At 44.2% G+C, this 20,470-nt stretch overlaps 1 protein-coding gene across 1 annotated transcript in view; it reads left to right on the top strand.

Moving 5' to 3' along the window:
* The window catches only part of LOC105698802 (Down syndrome cell adhesion molecule-like protein Dscam2), a 33,335-nt gene that overhangs the window by 1,547 nt on the left and 11,318 nt on the right, over window positions 1-20,470 (top strand). Inside the window, exons 2-4 of the mRNA XM_023432254.1 lie at window positions 277-463; window positions 4,150-4,292; window positions 14,179-14,343. Coding sequence (XP_023288022.1) covers window positions 277-463; window positions 4,150-4,292; window positions 14,179-14,343 — 495 coding nt within the window. The remainder of the gene's footprint in view (window positions 1-276; window positions 464-4,149; window positions 4,293-14,178; window positions 14,344-20,470) is intronic.

The raw sequence follows: 20,470 nt of genomic DNA, 5'->3' as shown, positions 1-20,470 counted from the left end.
AATACCTATAGTTAATTCCTGACATTGGGGACGCACGGTCAAACTGCACCCGCTTTTTTTATAATTGTATAAAGGGTGGGATATTTTAAAGGTTTGGCATTTTCGTATGAAACTCATGTGACTTTGTACCCTAGTAGTAGAATATTCGTAAGGAAGGCGTTTATGTACGCCGGGGCACATGACTTTAATAAACTATATAATTAGGCGACTTCAATGCTCATCTTTTAGATATAATATTTGCGTCTTTTAATAAATACGAATTTCTGTTAATTTCAGCATGCAGCTGCGTGCAGGTGCTGGGCCAGCAAGGACCGGTGTTCATTCTGGAGCCGCCGAGCACCCTGGTCTTCTCGAACACGACGGGCTCGCAGCTGAGCTGCTCCGCTCACGGTAGTCCGACACCTCACGTGGCCTGGATCACCAGTCCGGATCAGAGATCGGTGACCGCGGTGCCGGGACTACGGTTGGTACTCTCGAGATCTCGAATCTCCTTCCTTTTTAGACCCGAGCAAATGGAGTGACTTCCTCTCCTTCCGCACGGTAATCTTATGCGGCCATCAGAGGGGTCGCCGGTGCTTAGCCTTCAACGACTTTTGCAGATCTCGTTTAACATATTTTTGCGAGAGGAGAAAAGCTCCTTCCCCAGCCGAGGCTGGCTCGGAGTCCCGTAATTACGGTCGAAAAAGACCAGAGTGGAGGCAGATTGTAAGAAAATATTTACCCGACTACGGCGTTGTTCCTTACAGGATAGCGAGTCGTCTCTTAAACGCCCGGAGGCGGCTAACCGGACGGCCAGTTCTTGCAGCTTCTTCAACTATAATTTTTTAAGTAAATATTTTGCGAGATATAACTTCTATCGTTGCCCTCTTGGCAAACACTTCAAACGATTCTCGGTACATCGATCGGAGCGTGTTCAACAAATTAATTACATGCAGGAAAAGTGAATAAAGCAAATGGCACGATGAGGTAAACTACCCGCGCTCCGAAAGTTCGGTGAAACTGGTGGAACTTGCATGGAGGAACTTCACAGTCGAAATTCTGTGCAGTACATAAAGAGATGTTACGTTAGCGTTATAGCGGAGTTAGATGTTCGGGGGAAGAAATATTACATATGTATGAAGCGTAATGTACTTCTTCGAGACGAATTAACGTAACTACAGAGCAGTAGTCGAAACACGGTCTCTTATTATTTTCGATTAAAAGAATCAATCTTCGTGGACCGACATTTCCATCAAAACTAATCCAAACTAATTCACTATCTACCATTAATGAAATGTGTCTATTATTCCGAAAAATAAGAATTAAAATGAAAAGGGACTAGAAGGCCTATACATGTACACCTTTACAGCTTTATTTTTGTCTACCTTCCCGAAAATATTACACATACCCGCATTGTCAATATTGTTCCAATCGTTCCCTACGTAGACGTTCTAATTTTCTTCTGATCAGGGTTCCGGATAAAAAATATCCTTAATGGCTTTCAGACCCAATCTCAATAACCATACTTCCCTCGGGAATAGGGGGATCGGCAATAAGCGAGAGCGTCACCAGAGATGTTTCCTCGGGGTCTAAAATCTTCAGAGCCGATAAGGTCGCACGTCGACCGACAATCCGACCACCACACCTGCGGAAACCATTTCCTCCTGTTAATCGAAACGTGCCTTAGCCCTCGGCCGCCCCTTTTCCGCCCGACGGCGGACGTTTAACGTCAGCCACGTCGCCATCTTCTATCCTTGGAAAGACGTAGCCCCCTTTCGCCCTACCACCCGGCCCGATGGATTCGAGCTGGCCGGAATGGGGAAGTACGAATCCCGAATGTGGGATATGCGGGGTCGAGTCGGGGGAGGGTTTGGCACGACCTTAGCAGCTACAATCCGCACCCTCCGGTCGCATTTGCCTTTACCTACGAAAATTGACTCCCGGCCACTCGACACGTCTTCCGGAGTAGATAGAGGAACTATTGGACCGTCGCATGCATCACCCCCTGCAGACGACGGAAAACGGTGGACGTAAACCTTCGAAACTTTCTCGGTCGTTCTCCGGGTCCAGACGTGACCATGCCAGCTGCGACCAGCACCGCGCGCGTCTGGATTTGCCTTTAATCTTAAAAAATCGACAGGATAAGTCGACCCTTGTACCGAAATAGGATGCAAAGACGTCATACCAGAAAGTCGGATATTTGCCGAATAGATGCATAAATCGTATATTACGATTTTGAACGACAATTTGTTAACATTAACCGATAGAACATGACAGTCGTTATCAACCGTAATTTGAAGTTTCCAAGAGAGACTGATTGGTCGCAGACAAGATGCTAGTTGTAATCCATCGAAACCGTTCCCTTCCGGTTACGAGTTACGCGAGATTTTAGTAATACGGATCCTTGGGTCGCCAGGAAATTTGCGTTTAACCTTCGAAAATTCACTTTGGTGAACGCTTCGAGTCTTCCACGTAGTGGATAGAGAGACTATCCTTTGGAACGTTCCCTACCGAAGGGTCGACCGATGTCGTCCGTTCAAACTTTTCCATTTAGACCTCTCTTTACGGGTGGAACGCGAGATGAGGTCGGGGGAGAAAAAGATGGCAATGCGTGGGTTAAGGAAGAGGCGTCCCTCTCTTTTCTCCATCTATCGACAGGGTTTACTGTACTTCCGGTTCCCTTCGGACTTGGCTTATCCAACGGATTCGCGTAATTTCACTTAGTTCCGCCGCCAAAGTCCACCGAGGACCTCTTCCGTTTTCTCGTCCAACCGCGCGCCCCAATCGGATCCGATCGTCCGTAATCGCGCGTAATTTCCGGCGGAAGGAGCCCGCCCGTTTTTCCTGGTCTCTTTTGTCAGCCAAGATGCGGTCATCCCGAGCCCCATCTCGCTTCTTCCTGGTTCTTTCAATTCCGCAAACGACCTCGCAAACATCGGCTTCATATGCAGGCGGAAGCTATCTCGTCCTGTAGGAGAGAGATTTGTGCGTTCCAGGATGTTACGTTTAATTTCCTGCCGCGCCGGACGTGTCCGTTCCGTTTTAATGAAAGAAGCGTGCAACTCACGGGATCGAACGGACGGCTCCGCTGCACAGCCACAAATTTACTGGGCGTGGCTGTTAAATCGTTTGCAAGCGCTTTTTTTCGTACCGATCTCTTTTGCCGATTTTTTTTCCGTCCGAAACATTGCGATAGTTTGTCACATACTGTTGTCACGGATTTGCATGTTCGATCTAACACGGTGCTCCTCTTCGTAGGGCACGTTTGTTGTCATGATTCACCAAAAGTGGCACCATTTTCTTCCGATGTCTTGTAAAAAATTCTATCCCGGCACTTGTTTAGTGGTTCGATTAAAACTATGATCAAACTTTTCATTGTGCCAGGATTGCTGAATTGCAGTTTTAACACTCTCCCTGAGCCATGATTAAATTGCCTGATAAAATTGATTGCACCTTAATTGATTAAATCAAAATTTGCACATTGTCTGGTCTTTTCTTTGAACCTATAGAGACTTCATCTACCACTCAACGGGTTACCATTTTATAATAAATCTACTATCAATAAAATTTTGCACTTATCGATGTTTTTGTGGTTTTCTGTTGATCCACGGTCCAGACGTTACAATATTCAATCTATCCGACTGGATGGTGAATACCCATCGAGTGACGTCAAATACTAAGCCCCTTTCCCTGTCTATAGGTTTGAACACATAGAATTGTGAACGAAGCGAACGAGAGACTGTAAAATAATCGCGCTACGTGGGGTGAAGTACAGAGATGTTTGACGCGACAGAGCTTTACGTGCGGTGTTGCGTTCACGCGTACTATCGAAAACGTTTCCGCAGAATACGCACCCACACTGCTGACGGATATCTTTTTTAACGAGAAACGCTGGATATCCGGAATACGTGAGCGTCCAGTTTCGAATGCCGACGTGTATTGTTTTCGAGGTTAACATAGACTAAAGGGATGGGGTTTTTATTTCACGGTTTGGTTCGTCTCTGTCTCAAAGCGCTTTGATAGGTTTTCACATCAATATACTGTTCTTCACAGGCTCTCTCTTTGACATCATGATTCGCAAGACCTTTGGTCGTCATACTTTTGACCGTCTTCGACTACGAAGTCGTGGCAGAATTTCCCGTCTAATATTTCTTCGGTTGCGTGTTTCAGGCAACTTCTGGGTAATGGCACTCTCTACTTTCCGCCATTCCTGGCTCAGGATTTCCGGGCAGAAGTGCATAATGCACGGTACAGATGTCGAGCCACTAGTTCCGTTGGGACGGTTCTATCCAGGGAGGTCACTTTACGAGCAGGTGAGTTTTTCGTGGATGACTTTTCACCTTTTTTTAACAGATAGGATGATGTACAGTTTTTAAGGTGTAAATATCTGAACTCGATCCTACCATGACATTTTGCCACGTAGGAAAACCTTCATTTAACCACGATATATTTCCATGAATTTTATATGTACCCTGGCGGACATAAATGCCTTTATTGCGGATATGATGTCACCAATGTATGTTCGGAAGGCATTCGTGCCCGCTTCTCTACATAATATACCGCACTTGGAATGCGATATATACGTAAGAAACGGAGAAAATTAAAATAATCAACTCCCTACGTCACTTTAAAAGTGTCGACATTGAGCCAACTGTTCTGAAGATTTAATAGTTGTTATGTTCAGAACGACTGCCGAGAAAATAGCTTCACGATATTGAAAACGTAAGACATATTGATTTCTACTTTGCTTCTTTATTAGCTGTAGCGATAAAAATGCTATGAAGTGATATTACGGTGAATAAAGGACGAATGAATGTTCAAAATGAATTACTTCATAGATAATTATAATAATGCGAAATGCAATATTAATTTAATTTTGGAGCACTTTAAGGAGCACTATTAGCTCGCGACAGAAAAATGAACAATAGAGTTTCTTTATCGAATGAATTCCGTTTGTTTTCGCCAATCGACAGGAATATCGTCGAACAATATATAGACCGACAATGCTGCCTGGACTAAACTTATCCAGGCGGTACGACGTGAGCCACCATTTAAATGGCTCATTTTAAGCCCTCCGTGAATGCTATATACTCTGCCTTCTCTTAATCCTTCGCTTTACTGTCACCGGGTAAGCCTTTACGGCAAATAACTAGATCGGAGCTGAAGCTCGAGGTGGAGGGTTTTAGTAAAAACGTTTTATATTTCCCAAATCCGCGGTTTTTTCCCTTTCCATCCCTTGGAGCCTAAATCCACCCCAAAAGAAGTACGTCAACGAGTCTCTCGAACATGGAAACGTGAATGTCTAATTTCTCACGTCCGCGAACAATCCAGTGAATACATTAATAACATCGAATAGTCCGCAGTTTCAATGTTCATTTTATTCCGGATTTCGGCGTAAAATCCATTTTATTCGCAAAAAATTTAGTACAACAAAAGGGCCAGAAAAATATATCCTTAATTAATTATAATTATTTCGCGCTTCGGTCAATTTCCCGACTAACTAATTGGAATAGCAGCGTCTCCGCATTCCCCCGATCTTCACATCGACCGCAGCTTGTTAAATAGCTCGTTCAATCTTCCTCGGGTCAATGAAACTCCTGTTTCGAAGTAAGGACACAGAAATAAGCCGGAGCAGGACACGAAGTCCTTTCATAACTCGCTCGGAGGAGCGGTTATAATTAGTCGTCGTTCCAAGAACGAAGTAAATACCCTTTTAGCGTTAATACCACGGGGTTATTTATTCGGGGTACTTTTCACCCCGAGTTACTTTCCTGCGGTTGGTTTTATGCGGCTCTCATCTGGGCGAGCATCCCTCTGCGTGGTGAATCAATCCTCGTCTCTCCCCCGTACGCGTCGATCTAGAAAAGGTCTTATCAATTTCTTGTGAGTTCTTCCGGGGGCACTTATCGATCCCCCCAACGGTATTCGAATTTCCAGATGGACCGTCTCCGTCTCGGGGTCAAACTTTCTCGGGGGTGCCTCTTGCGGGAGTTCCTCGCGTGGTCTTCGTGAAAGAAGGATGCTCACCGGCGAAATTCGAACCGCAAGCCGGCAACTTTGCCGCGACGGAAGCCGCAAAGTGTAGCGACTGCGTCCTGTCGACTATGAAGCCCCGAAACTTCCTCTTCGTCTCGCTCTCTTTTCCACCTCCGAGTCCCCGCCCCCGTACTTCGCTGCCGCTGCCTTCCGAAAGAAGTTGCGTCGTTTCTAAAGTCTCGAGCCCCAGCCACGGTACCGGGAGCAACGACACCCTATAACCAGCCCCGAGGCGCTTCCAGGAGAGTTGGCCGTTCATTAAAATATGGCCTGGCAGCGAGTAATTACGCGTTTCATTATATAAACGAGTGACCCGGCATTCATCAGGATTTCATCTCTTGCGAGCGAGCCACGCCCCTTTTCCCTCGCGACTTGATATATTTCCATATCTGTCACTTTTTTATCGAGTAAACGCTGTTACGCGAGAGCTCTGCAAAGGGACATCTTTCTCGTGCCTATGCGCACGTAAGTATGAAGCATTATAAATTCTTAGCATGCGTTACTAAATACACGAGCATATACGAGAAGATTGAATTCTCTAAAATGGACATCGTTAGAATTTATCCGAATTAGTTTGATGAGGGTTAGCAAATTATTTTGAGGTAACCCGAAGAACCAAGAGGAGGTCGTCAACAAATTTTTGTTTACGTGAGAGGAGTTTCGATTTCATTTTGTTGTAGTCACTTTTTTTCTATTAAAACGGTTTAAATACTTTATCCTCTGTGCATTAAGGGTTCTTATATTTCTCTTCAAACTTCGGCGATGTAGTCTGATAACAAATTACCGTAACTACAGATTCGTGTAGATAACCGGAACATTTTGTTAAAGAAGACGAAAAAAGTGTAGCTACAGGCATTGCCCGATTTCAGTGTTTACAAATCAGCTTGCAAACGTTTTAACCTTTTAACCAGGAATTACGAGTTAATTCGTTGTTACAGTACGCGTTTGCAAAAGCCCCGGTTAACAAGTTAAATTGAGTTAAAGAACCCTTGCGAATATGTTCAATTACTCCATGCGAAAGCCGGAATACCGCAGCTGTCCTTACGGTTGAATACTTCGTTTCTAATGTACTTCTCTTTCGTGGGTACTTAGGTAACGCGACGACTCTTAAAAGACACACGTAATTAAGCAAACCCAAACCAGGACTTCCCTCGTTTGCTTCGAAGTGGAGACTCCATCAAGGTGAAGCTCGGAGCCCAGCTGACCTCTACTTGAAAGCGGACGAAAAGTTATCTGAAATTACATCGGTGGCTCCTCCTCGACCCGCCAAAGAACTATTTCCGAAGGGAGTGTCATTGTCGCCCTTCTTTACAGAGTCTAACCCCTTCGAGGTGACCCTCTCGCTAGAGCTGGGTGCACCCACTTCTTCTACCAGAATACCGCCTGCCACTTCATCCACGGCCTCCACGAAGTCCTCTCGAGTGCGTGGCGCACCGCTCGAGAGCACCCAGGGAGGGATCGGGATGATACCAACCCTCGGACTTTCGTATCAGCTCGTGAGAAACTCTCCCTTCCATCCAACCTTCCCCGCGCGTGTACATTTTTTCTCCCTCGTCTCGGATATTTCTGAGATATTACATTTTTTATAGTGCCAGGTACTTCGATTGCTGCATTCTGAATACTGTTTAGCCCCGACTTCCCGTCTCTGTAAAAAAACAATACGACGCAAAGTGAGTCCCCAGACGCCTGGAGAAATACGATAGAGCCCGGCAGAATTGCCGCAATATTTATAGAACGTATTTCCCTCTACCCAGCGCCTCCAGGGTCTTCTCGAGAAAGAAAATTGATTTTCCCGAAAAAGTCGTCATATTGGAACTATTCACCGCGCTCGTCTGGGAACGAGGTGCGATACCGAGCGGCTCCGTTTGCGCATTCTTATGGTAGCGCCCTTCTCGCCTACCAACCCGAGGAGGGTGCAATTTACCGGCGATAAAATCCCAGAATGAATCACCAACCACGCTTCTCCTCTTCTCATTCGTTCCCTGAAAAGGACCTACCCGACGAAGGGCCAATCGAATTTCGCAAGAGGACGCGATTCGGCATTGCGTTCGTGAAGTGCAGATCAGCACTTCCCGAAGATGAGTTCGATCAAAAGTTTACGACTTCTTCGGGTGCCGAAGGACTTACCTAAACGATCGGCGAAAAGAGTTCGCCGAGTCGATTGGGTCATTGAGGGGTTCCTCTTTTATCGTAATCTTTTTTGTTTTTAATGGACGATAAAGCGGGACTGACTATTTCAAATCTAACGGTTAAAACATCACGGTCAAAAGAAGTATGATTGAAAGTTGGAATAAGCCATGCGTCTTTCTAAACTTTAAATCATTTTTCGTGGGTTAACACCAAAACCTCATGAAATCTCTAAAACGATATATTTTTAAGATGACTTTCGAACGGTTATTTGTTACAGGTTATACGTAGACCGATTCATAGTATTCCATAAAAAAACTAATTTTATGGGGATTGCTAGCAGATATTATAAACTAGAAATTGATCCACCCTATGTCAACATCATCCATTTATCTACCTTTAAAAATAGACATCAAACACATATGCAGCTTTGAAAACGGTACGATAATCAATTTATGATCTGCAAGTCAATACATTATGAGAGGGAAGGCGAACAAAAATTAAAGAGACCACTAGAACATTCAAATTAGAATATAACAGCTCGATACTTTGTCAACAAACTAGCATATACAAGCTAACGATACGATATGTTGTATAACGAGGTTGTTTTTAGTTAGATACGCATGCCGAGAACAATCCTCGTTTTTACTGAAAGGCAATACTCCGTTGGCTACTTTAAGCGTAGTTATTGAAGAGATGTGCTCGTTATAGTGCTATTTAATTACCTTGCCATTGTATTTTCTGGGAAATACATAATGCTGAATTGAAGCTGAGGCCCATCACTCGAATCGATATGAAAACTCACGTCGAGCAGGATTAATGATAGTGTTTCTTCTCTCCGTGAAATTTTACGCATAGATATCTGCCGAATAAAGTAAAATCGTTTGCTCTGTGAATCATGAGATGTGACTATAAAGCCAGATCATAACCCCGACAGGAACGTCCGTGATAACAAGTCAGACTTTTTAATTAGCAGCTTTGACAGACTGCAAACGCAAAGCGTAATGCCACATTTTAATTGGCACCATCGGATATTTTGTTCGCTACACAATATCCAAGGGCGTTAGTTACCGCTGTTAAAATGGTACAATACGTATCTTTTCCCGATTAAACTTTTCATCACGTGTAATATAGATAAATATTTGCAGCATTTAACAATACGGAGTGTTTAACTTGAGAGGTTCTTGTAAAAAAAAAGTCGATGAGCTTCTGCATTGAGCTTTATAAAACTATTGAAGCCACGTTAAGAAGCAACGCTTAAGCCAATCGTCCCTGTCCGTCAGTCGAAACCCTCTATTATCTGCACAGGATAATTGCTTTATGTAAGACTCGAGGGTAGCTTCTATTCGTCTCGGGATAACGATCGGAATATTACCGACCAGAATTGAATCCCATTGAATCGTACCGCGGATGCGAAAAGAGAAAAAAGGCAATTTTATCGGCGTAGCCGTGCGACCATAAAAGCATTTAGCGTTTCTGACGTTGGCAAGCCCATTAAAGAGGAAAGAAAAGTGAGACGGGGAAGGAATATCCCGAGGGGAACGCCAACCGAACAAACCGAGTACTAAACAGTCGGTAACGTTTTCCCCGATCCGCTTCTCGACGCTTTCTTGCATAACTTAGGGCAAAGAGAAGACAATCTTATTATGTATTAAGTACACTGTGAATTGTCAAGTACGAAACGGAACGCATATTACCACATTCAATGGCACTTGGCCGTCAAGTTATTCACGTTTTAATGCAATTACATGTTACTTCTTGCAATTATGGAGTCATCCTTAACGAGGCTTTCAAGGTACAAAACGTACTTTTCTCCGTAGTTATGAATTAATACCCTAATCTAAGACGTTCCCTTTTCCATTCATTACTCTCGAATAAATCCGATCAAAGGGCCGAATGTTTTTTTCTTCCACGATTCAATTAATAATGTACATTCCTTACTTAGACCATTCCAAAGCGGACCATCGGAAATGATTATTAAACCATCTTCCTTAACTTTTTTAACCTCCGTTATTTTTCTACAGCACCCTCAAAGAGCGCCGCATTTAAGAAATTTTCGGATCTCACTTTGTGCTTACTACATTGAGAGAAATTTTCACTGAACCAAAGAAATATTCCGTTCATTCAAAGAATAACTATTTCACTCAAGTAAACTTGAATAAATCGGATGCAACATTTCTTCGGAAGTGTGACAATTACTTTGAGTTTATTTGAGTGAAATAATTACTTTTTGAATTAACAAGATATTTCTTTGGTACAATGAATTATTTTTTTCTCGGGGTAAGAACTCCCTCATGACGACGCATCGTATTCCCGGTACGTCGAAACTGACGTTTGAAAGCACAAGGAATCGATTCGATATATCTATCAGTATGTAATAGCAGGTGTATTGAAACGTCACCTATGCAGAAAACGTGAGGAGTCCTCTTGATAAGAATAGCCCATTCAGACGAGAATTCGATACGATTTTCTCGTTTTGACACGATTACGTCTTACGACTCGCTCCGGTAACGGAGTCAGAAATAGCCTTCAAAACTCGTGCCAAAACGGGCTCCGCTTTCACGTAATGGTAATGGCCGCGAGGTTTCCGCTTCTATTTATCAGACCCGACGCGCTGTAAGACGGGAAGTTTTATTCCTCCCCGGCCGCCAAAGTCCCGGCTCGCGGACCTTGGTTCCCGCTCATTCCCTAAAACCACGAAGCGTGAAGATTTATGTTTTTCCAGAAAAGGGGACTTCGACATTGAAACGCTTTTAAAGACTCGAGTCTCGCAAGCGCGGCTGGGCGCAAAATTGGGCGAGGAGGAGAGAGTGAAATATTCAATTCCAGGAGTACACCGTCCGCTCCTCGTCCGGCCATCCCTCGGCCCCGCTTTCTCTCTTTTCGGTCCCCGTGTCCCCCTGGATTCTCCGCTCCTTCTCCGAGCGAAAGCGCAGAGTTAAGTGTACGTGCTCGAAGTGGAATCTTGATTATGCCACTATCTTCTACTGAGCGGGCCACGAGAGGCGGTACAGGATTTAATTAAAACTGCGGGATCCTTAAAAAGAATGTACTCGTTGCAAGATCAATGCGCGCCGTCGCGTCCCTCGGTGATCGCTGACCCTCCATTCGTATTTCGATACTATTTATCCTGGAGGATGCAATGGCACGATACTTAACAATCATTATGACTTGTGGTATTTTGTACAATTTATTCGTTGACAATTTCTATAAACTTTTATTGGTGCATTATTTTGTTAACGTTGAATTATGAGTGTACGTATAATCCTGTAGTAGGTAATCTTACCAGAAATACAATCAGACACTAGAAGGGAGGAGAAGCCGTGAACGCGACTGGGTGTTATGTGGGATTAACGTCTGGGAGAGGGTGAATTTGTGGGACGTCGGTCTTTCAAGAAACGGATTAAACTGATTGAAAATTGACACGATTATGTCTTACGACGTGAAGATCAGCGGTATCGAGAACTCTCGTGTTCCAACTACTTCCTCGGCATGCTTTGATAACATTCTGATATTGATGGGCCTCTATAAAATCCCAGACGAGTCCGATCCGAAAACTAATGACATTTCTTAAACCTACAACCCCAAATTAGGGGGAACGTTCTTTTCCATTTCTGATATCTCCATTAAGTGCTTCAAATCCCGTTACGAAAGTTTCATTACATAGGCAGAAACGAACTAATAAACGACCATCAGCTTTAAACTAAAACGTGATCAGCATAATTTATGTCAGCAAGTACGTTTACTTGAATTCTAAATTCCAATATCTAATATAAAAATTCGATCAGCTACGTGGTCCGGGATATTGGCTTGGAAAGGAAAACCCGAATAAATTCGTCAAGGAAAATCTCCGAGCTTCCATCGCATCGCATTTCCAACTACGCATAGACGTGAAATCGTCCAAACGTGTGACGTTCCGTTAAAAGGCTAGAAGAAGAAGAAGCGACGTGGCCGGATCAACCGATGACGGAAGCTGAGCGGGAAAAATGGGCGTCAAAGCGGAGTGGGATAAATCTCTGGGCGTGTCAAACGAGCGATCGAGGATGAAAAGGGTCGCAGGGGCGGCTCACCCCGAAGGGGATGGGCAAACGTTAATTCAAAAGATTCCTAAGAATCCCGAGGGCGAACCCGCAAGAGGTGCAGCACAGACCCGAGAAATATCGTTGCCAGTGGGTGACTGGCGTGGATTCGCGAATATTGGCCTCATTTGCACATTTCGTTGAGTTCACGGTCCGTCTATTCCCAATTTCATCATCACGAGCGCGCGCGCATCCATATCCGACGCTCGGCGCGCCGATAGTTCCAATTTTCGACGTTCCGTCCGAGTGGCGGAACGATGCAATTCCCGAGAAGAGGGCCCCCACATCGCGCGATCGTCTTCCTCTTCACGGTTCCGTTGCAACCTGGGTGCACCCCGATGCAACCCCAGCGCTCCACCCCTCCTGTGCCCGCCACCGCCACCGGGGTATCTACTTTCTCGGGTACTTTGCGATGAACGTCTGCTTCGCCTCCTCGTCTCGGAAGGAGCCGTTCGACTTATCGAGAAAGCCATTTCTCGCCTCCGAGCGCCAACTTTTATTACGTTTACCGGTTGAACCTTTGGCGGGGGAAGAAGACGTCCTCGCAGGGTCGGCAGAACCGAATCCGCGACCGAACTTTCGAATATATCGCCGAAAATAAAAGCAAGTGTGCGTGTATTTCAAGTCGGAAGAAAAATGTTATTTCTGTGTGGCTGCTAAATTATTTGGCTGACTTGAGCGAACGTTTCTGTCGCGGCAAATATTTGGGTTCGGGTGGCGAACGGAAATTTTACGACTAGATATTTCGTTGCTGGATCGTTGCAGCCGTGCTTGGCAAATAATTCCACAGCATCAAAGGATGACCAACGTGATTACGTCGCGGTTGTATTTATTGCGTTTTCTTTTTACTGTATCGATATTTATGAATATACGATGTTGGATTAAATACAGACATTTTTTCAGCCAAATTCTAGAATGTGGGGATCCTTTTATTTTTAAGATTAAAATGAACTGCGCCTATCTCAAAAGGCTGGTCAAAGACGGTTTTGAACGGTTATCGATTTGCCAAAGAAAAACAATGTTTTACTTGAAGGGCTTGGTAATAAGTGAGCAGAAGAAAAGCAGGGTCAAGAGTTCGACGGAAAACGACCGGTTAATATTCGAGAATAGTCCTTTAGTCTGGTTGTTATGGTCGCGTCTGTATATCGCTCGCCGACACATGACGGACTCCGAAATTTGGGAGTTCAACAAGTATATTATCGTTGTGTACTTTTTGTATAGGGAGTTGGTTACAAGGTTCCAGAACGTTCCAAATCGATTACTATATGCTCAAGGTCGACGAGACGCTCCTGGAATATTTCGAATCGGATACATACTGTAATTTTCTGATTACGTGATCAATTTTAATGCAACAGCATCAACGTTAATAAATTTTTCTTTTTCATTTTGGTCCAAATTTAATCCCTTACGCGAATCAACGGGTACATTTAAAGACTCCGAACGAACCGAACGGTCGAAAGAGAGTTACGTTTCCCGTCGCCATCTCTCTTCCACCTTTAATTCAATCCTGGTGACACACCTGCCACCCTCGATATTAACAAATCCACCAAGATTTCTTTTCCGACATCTTTTCATAATTCCTGGAATCTCATCTCATCCCTGAATTAAATTTCGATATTAAACCATCTAGAAATGAAAAACGATCACCGAACGATTTATACCCTTTAACAAATGGAAAGTATTAATTATTAAATCTACTACACTAAGTTGTGGCAATGTCATTTATCCATCCACGTTAAAATTTGTTAATTATATTCCTACTGTATAGTTTTGAAATCCAATACGTGCACAGATATTTTCTATTACATAACAAAAGACAAATTTTATTTTCCATATTCTCCATCTCCATTTACGTTTTATCGTGTATTCGAGTAAAGGTCACTCTAAAATTTTATACCGGAGCTTGTGTGCTTATAAACTATTTCGAGTCTACTTTATTATTGATTTCTCATTTCAGTACTTACTGTCCCCGGCTACGAGGTCAGAGTAAATCGGGTACCGGTTGTGGCGGGCTGCAACGCGGTGCTCTCCTGTACAGCACGCGAGGATGTCAAGGAGCATCTTACTGTCACTTCCTGGTTCAGAGACGACGCGATTCTCCTGCCGGGGAATACGGATACTGGTAAGTATTTCAAGTACTCACCTTCTACAATTAGCGTTTCCTCCGTAGGCCATGAAACATCGTGTTTTTGACATATCTTGTCACGGATAGGTAGCAAATACCAATTTTAATTGTAGCTTCTTAGAATAATACCGTAAATTGCATTGAACCCCAATCGTTTGCACACGCTTTAGATTTCATCGCGTGATATTCATATTAATAGATTTCTTCTAGTGTCATGCTTATCGGACATCTACAGCTCCCTTTTGTAAACCCTAGGAACTTCTGACGGCGTTCAAACTTCTATGTTACTCTTCCAACTCATCCTTTATTTATTACAATATCTCCGAAGAAAGTGGCGGAATTAGTAAAAAATTTAAAAAAGTCAGAATCGTATGAGTCGAGTATTAAAGCGGTACAACTTTAAGATTCGTTTATTGTGCAAATTTATGCAGACAGGAAACCCCGCAGAGCTCCTTTTAATTTCTGTCGGGCTGAATACTTCTATGCGAGAGCATGAAAATCTGAGAGCTGTGCGCGTTGTCATCTCGGTGATATTACTAGGTTAATACGCGAATGGCCTCGGTGTGACCATTACAGTAATTATTGATGCGCTCTGTACATCAGGGCGCTACCTACGGTACAATTCTATGAAGCATTCACCAGGTTTAAAATGGGACACGAGATGAAGATCACCCTGTGCTGCGTAGTAATCCTATGGGAATCTCTCTGTTGGAATATTAATTTCCCGAGATTGACAGTGACGGTAACTCCAACAAAACCATCAGAATAACCAGCGAATTCTCGGAAGCCATCCCTTTTCCTGTGTTACGATCTAGTTACAATTATCATTAAAAATTCTCTGCGGAATGGATTCTCATTCGAACGATACTTAAGACAATGATAAAGGTTGATCGAACAGGATCATCTATGACATCGTCAGTTGATCGAATCAATTAACCGAATAGATTGAATCGATTTTTAATCGATTTTTATTAATGCAGTGAAGAAAATATAAATAGTACCAGCGATAAATAAGTAATTGGATACAAATGTGCTGTTCATTTTCGAAATGCATTGCCACCGACATTTAATATTATACATCTTAATCATTAAACTTTTTGCTCGTATAAATCGATAGATATGTATAAGAACGAAAAACTTTCGATGCAAGGTCTGCAAATCGAATCGATTACGAAATCGCATTTACGCAATATCCTGGGAATCTAGAATTTTTCCCGTTGAAAGCACCCCGAGATTGGACCGAGCAAAACGAACCTAATCTCAACGGGCCAATCTCTCCTCCACGCGTTCACGTGGGTGCACCACGCCAGGTACGGGGCGATAAAGGATGCGAATGCATGTATGCATCGCACATTGAACTTTACGGCAGTATATTAAAGCTCTCTCTGTACGTCGCACACACTGACGCATTACTGCACTTGATACCTAACATTTTATTTCTCCACCGGTGTTACCCGTCCTTATTGGACAACAAATAAATAAAAATTTCAGATTCAAATCGGTAGAAAAAAGACGGGCTTGTCATACGCTGAAAAGAAACTAACATTTTTTTGATGGAATGCAATGTATGGACAATTTTCTTGCGGTTTTCTCAAAAAATCGTAAATTTTCATATCAATGATTCTAAAAACTTAACGTCATCTTATGCGGCTATTGATTCAAAGAAACATGAATACTTTCGAATTGACACTTAAAATTATTCCGAGTACTTGCTGCAAGAAATGCCGCACTACGCTATTTTCAAAATGCAGCGATAAGTGTAATAAGTTATACTACATTAAATAACATTTGTATATACCGACTGCCAAATTATTTTCGGCGGCGCTCACGATGAATGAAAGAGTGCTCGATGGGAACACAGGAAGAGACGATGCAAAGGGGTGCGGCTCGGAGGGTTGAAGAGTCAGTCGCGTACGAGAGAGGTACAGATGAATTGGCAGGAAAAAAGAAAGGGGAGAAATGAGCACAAGTTCCGGCATACACATGCCGCAGACGCGTGACACACGACACGCGCTACGCACACGTATGAGCCACACCCCTCGTACGTAGTATATTGGGAAGAGATGCGAGTACGTGACCCAAAAGACACCCCTCATTTTTCGTACGCGGAAGTCAGTCTGCCATTTAATCTACCACCCGAGCAGAAGTGGCTTTGTGCTTACAATAATACCCCAGGCTATTGGGAAGAAAGGTGCTCAACTCTTTCAGATTTTCCTAAGTATACACACGTATCTACGCACACTCAGTTACAAGTACGCTTATCTCTTACGCTGGATGAGACCTTAAGGGCACGTGAATCGCTTGTGAGGATTGTATAACGAAGGGAAATGAGACGATGAATTCATTCCGGTTCACCTGGACGCAAATGAGAATTGGGGTTTGGATAACCTTCTTAATCGTTAATTGAGTACGATGTAGATAATGGCCGTGCCATGCCCTTGAGAATGAGGGGTGAGGAAAATCCTTTAATCCCTTTATACAAGATGCAGTGCACAACTTGAAGAACCGTACAGTACGGTGTAAATAATTCCAAGAACCACGTTGTAAAAAACGTATATTCAGAAAACTGTTTTTGAACAATATTGCAACATCTTAAAACGCTTGCAAGTTTACGTAGAGGAAACGAGAAATCATATCCAAGTTACGCAGATTGGAAAAGATGGCGTACTAACAAGCGTTTACAACTTACGTTAAACCGTAACTTGATATACGGGACTAAGTTCCTGTGCAATGAAATATTCTATCCCACTGAACGCGAATTGATTTTATGATATTTTCTTCGTTTTGCTCCTGAACATACATCACGTCCCATTTTTTCCACCTTTGCTCTCTATTTCCTTTTCAATCGTTTATGACGTTCAAATATTACGTGTGCAGGCTCAAACTCTTATTGGAAACATTTCCTTCGGGTTATTATACATATTTCCTAGAGGAGCGGCAGCCATGTATAGAGGAAAAATTGGCAATATTCCTGGAAATGTTTTCGCGGCCACTCTTTGCGGTTTTATTGCCATCGCAGCAATGATATACTGCCGATTCCTTTTCTGCTGATCTTTCCCGACCGCGTTTTCCCATCCACTTTTCACTGGGCGTTCTCGCCCAGCGTTTTCCTTCATGGCGGGTGTACGGTCCTTGTGCGGGCAGATCATCGTATACGGGCGCGTTTTAATATCGAGAAATTGCACGGAGGAGGGCAGGGGAGAACAAATATATGGTATATGGAAATTCGGTTCCATACGGGAATATTCAGACGGGCGGGACGCCCGAATGGATGCGGCGCGATAGTAATGTACGCCTGCTGCTGCAAGGTGCGGGCCACCCGCACCGTGAAAACAATGGCCACTGGGATACATCGGCGAATCGTCCCCGTATCAGACATGTAAATTCGTTGGCAAGCAAGATCCGTTCGAAAGGAAACGCGAGAAACGCGGAAAGTTGGGACATCCGACTTTGCGGAACGAGTATCTGCCTCCTTTCCTGCAACCACACTGCGCGGCGGTAACTTTGAAACATTCATCCACCTCCTTGGAATCAAATTATAAAGAACTTTTCTGGCATATCCCTGAAAAATGTTTTCATAAATTCTAGGATTACTTCCACGTTTTCCGACAGAAACTAGCTGGATTTTGAGAGTAATGTACAATTCATCGTGTTCGTTTCCACAAAAAAGCTCTATTATTACTTGATACCCGTTCGAAGATTCGATTCGCAGATTGACGCTCTCTAGTTCCAGGTATAAATCGACTGGAAACTATCATACCGGTCCGGTTCGTCGGGAAGGCGCAATCGATTTTCAAAATCTGGCAACGGAACGGCCTTAAGGGGAAGTATTTCCGGGAGATCGGTTACGGCGTTGTCTGCAGGCCGGAAGCGGTAACGGTTTTTTTTACCGGAAGCGGACGCAGGCGAGCTGCATCGGGAGATCGTGCGACATTCGGGGATTTGGAGAGCGCAGGGGCGGATATCTGCAAGCGGGTTGGATCACGCGGGGTGGTAGATGCTCGGGCATTCATGTCCCATACATATTTACGTCGCTCGGTTGCACGTAACAGGTATGCGCCTAGGTACGTATGTAAGGCAGCGCATACGTTGCAACGTATACGCGGTTACATGGTAACGTGCGCTCCTGGTACCAGGATATTGTATAGCAGTGGGTGTCGTGTTGGAGCGTGATACGTTTGTCCCTGGTAACTAGGTAGGTAACTAGTGACGCCTCGCGCATGATTCACGCGTGGGTCCCTTCGGGTACCGATCTACGACGCTTGTACTTACCTCGGACCTTAATAGAGGAAGCTGGTGCGCGTATTGTCATCCGTCACGTGAATATCTACCGATTTATTTCTATTGATATCGCACTTAAACTCACACCAAAGGTTGTCATAAAGATCGTCCTTAAACCTTATCCTTTCCCGTTTAAACTCTGTGCCTATCAATGGAAGGCTTTGAAGGAATTTATTACTTATACTCGTTAGTTTGAGTATACATTTATTAAACGCCTTTTGAACCTTCGAAAACGTTATACTTTTACAGGACTCTAATACATTTTTGGTCAACGTTAACGATCGTCTATAATGAAGTCCTGAATTCCATGCCCGCAACCGACAGAACATTTTTTTTAAAAAAGATACGACAACCTGTTTGCAAAGATTTGCTGCCGCGGATGATTACACGGTGAATTTATTATGCAATCCAGTCCGTAGAAACGAGATGTACTCTCTCATACAACCTGGGTACGCTACATAAATATAAGGGCATGCGCCACAGCCGCAAGCGCAACCACATAGCAATTATGTGGTGGCACGCGAAACCCAACCAAGACGTCGTATCATGATGAGCGACACGTCGGAGCGTGTAATACATTTATCTCCGGGACTTAAATCAGTAATACCTCGCCATATAGCTCCCACATGAACGTCTCTGCGTATCGGGTCTGCAATTTTGTTTATTATATTAAATGTACTTTTGGATGTCAAAAAAGGAAATGGAAAATCATCACATTCTCACCCCGTGGCATCTTACTACATGATTATCAGCCGATACTGTCGTGGTATCAAGATTAGAGTATCTCCATATTTAATATCATTCCCAAGATTGTCGTAAACGTCGTTTATAAATAATTCCATACCGCCTTCTATGGGCCATACCTACTTCTGGCGTGCCACTTATCCGTAAGGGTTTCAAAATGGCTCCAATTACTTTCGTTCGTTAGTCTCGAGGGTGAAATAAAAATCAACATATGAATATACATTAAATATAGGGGCTTAAATGCGTAGTGCTCCAATAGCTACTTCGTATAGCACTCAAATTAACTATCTAAACATCGCATTGAATTTCTCACGACTGATGGATCAAGAAACATACACCTCTCAGTCGAATGCGCCAGAATTCGGTTTCACAACAAAATGTCGAATTCAGGCCAGTCCCCTGAAACTATTCGTATTACCGGAAGTCCGCACATTGACAAACGGCTCCTAAAACCGGTCGGCATTACATCCGCACAATTCCGCAGAAAAATTGTGCCTGGTACACGGTCCCGACGCGTGGAATGCTAGGCAGAGGACCGTGATGGAGTGGGGGTGCGAGGTCGAGGGGGGCGAGATGCTGCGAGGGAATATGGGGCTATTTATTTCGGCATTTTTATTCCGGCCGCGAAGACGATATTAAATTGCTTCTTGTACTCTGGCCGCCCGGGTGGTTGCTCGCTCGAACCCGTGCGCACCTCATCGGCCACCTTCGCGGTTTATTTCTTCGGCGGTGGTTCCAGGGTGCGCTCGTGGTGAGCGTCCACACCGAGTGTTGACACGCGCGACCAGGTGGCGGCGGTGGCCAACCCCCTAGGCGCGACTCCGCGTGATATCGGAAGGGGATTGTTTCTTGCAAAGGTGGCATGTATGTGCATCTGGCCGAGATCTTGCCCGCGGTCCGCCACCCACGGTATTACCACTCACCAGACTCGCGTTCGCAGGATTAGATGGCTCCGGTGGGCGGATGTACGTACGTCGTTACCGTCGCTTCTTCCGAGAAGGCGTCACGTACGACGCTCGCCGTCCCCCCGCAAGGGTCCCTGATTCCCGGATCGTGATGGGAAAGAATTTCCCGTGGTACGGTACGGCTGGGAAGAGTA

Source organism: Orussus abietinus, unplaced genomic scaffold (assembly GCF_000612105.2).
Source record: "Orussus abietinus isolate OABI.00-Male unplaced genomic scaffold, Oabi_2.0 scaffold274, whole genome shotgun sequence".
Taxonomy (NCBI): Eukaryota; Metazoa; Arthropoda; class Insecta; order Hymenoptera; family Orussidae; genus Orussus; species Orussus abietinus.
The sequence above is the reverse complement of the archived record's forward strand: the minus strand, read 5'-3'. Positions and strand labels throughout refer to the sequence as shown.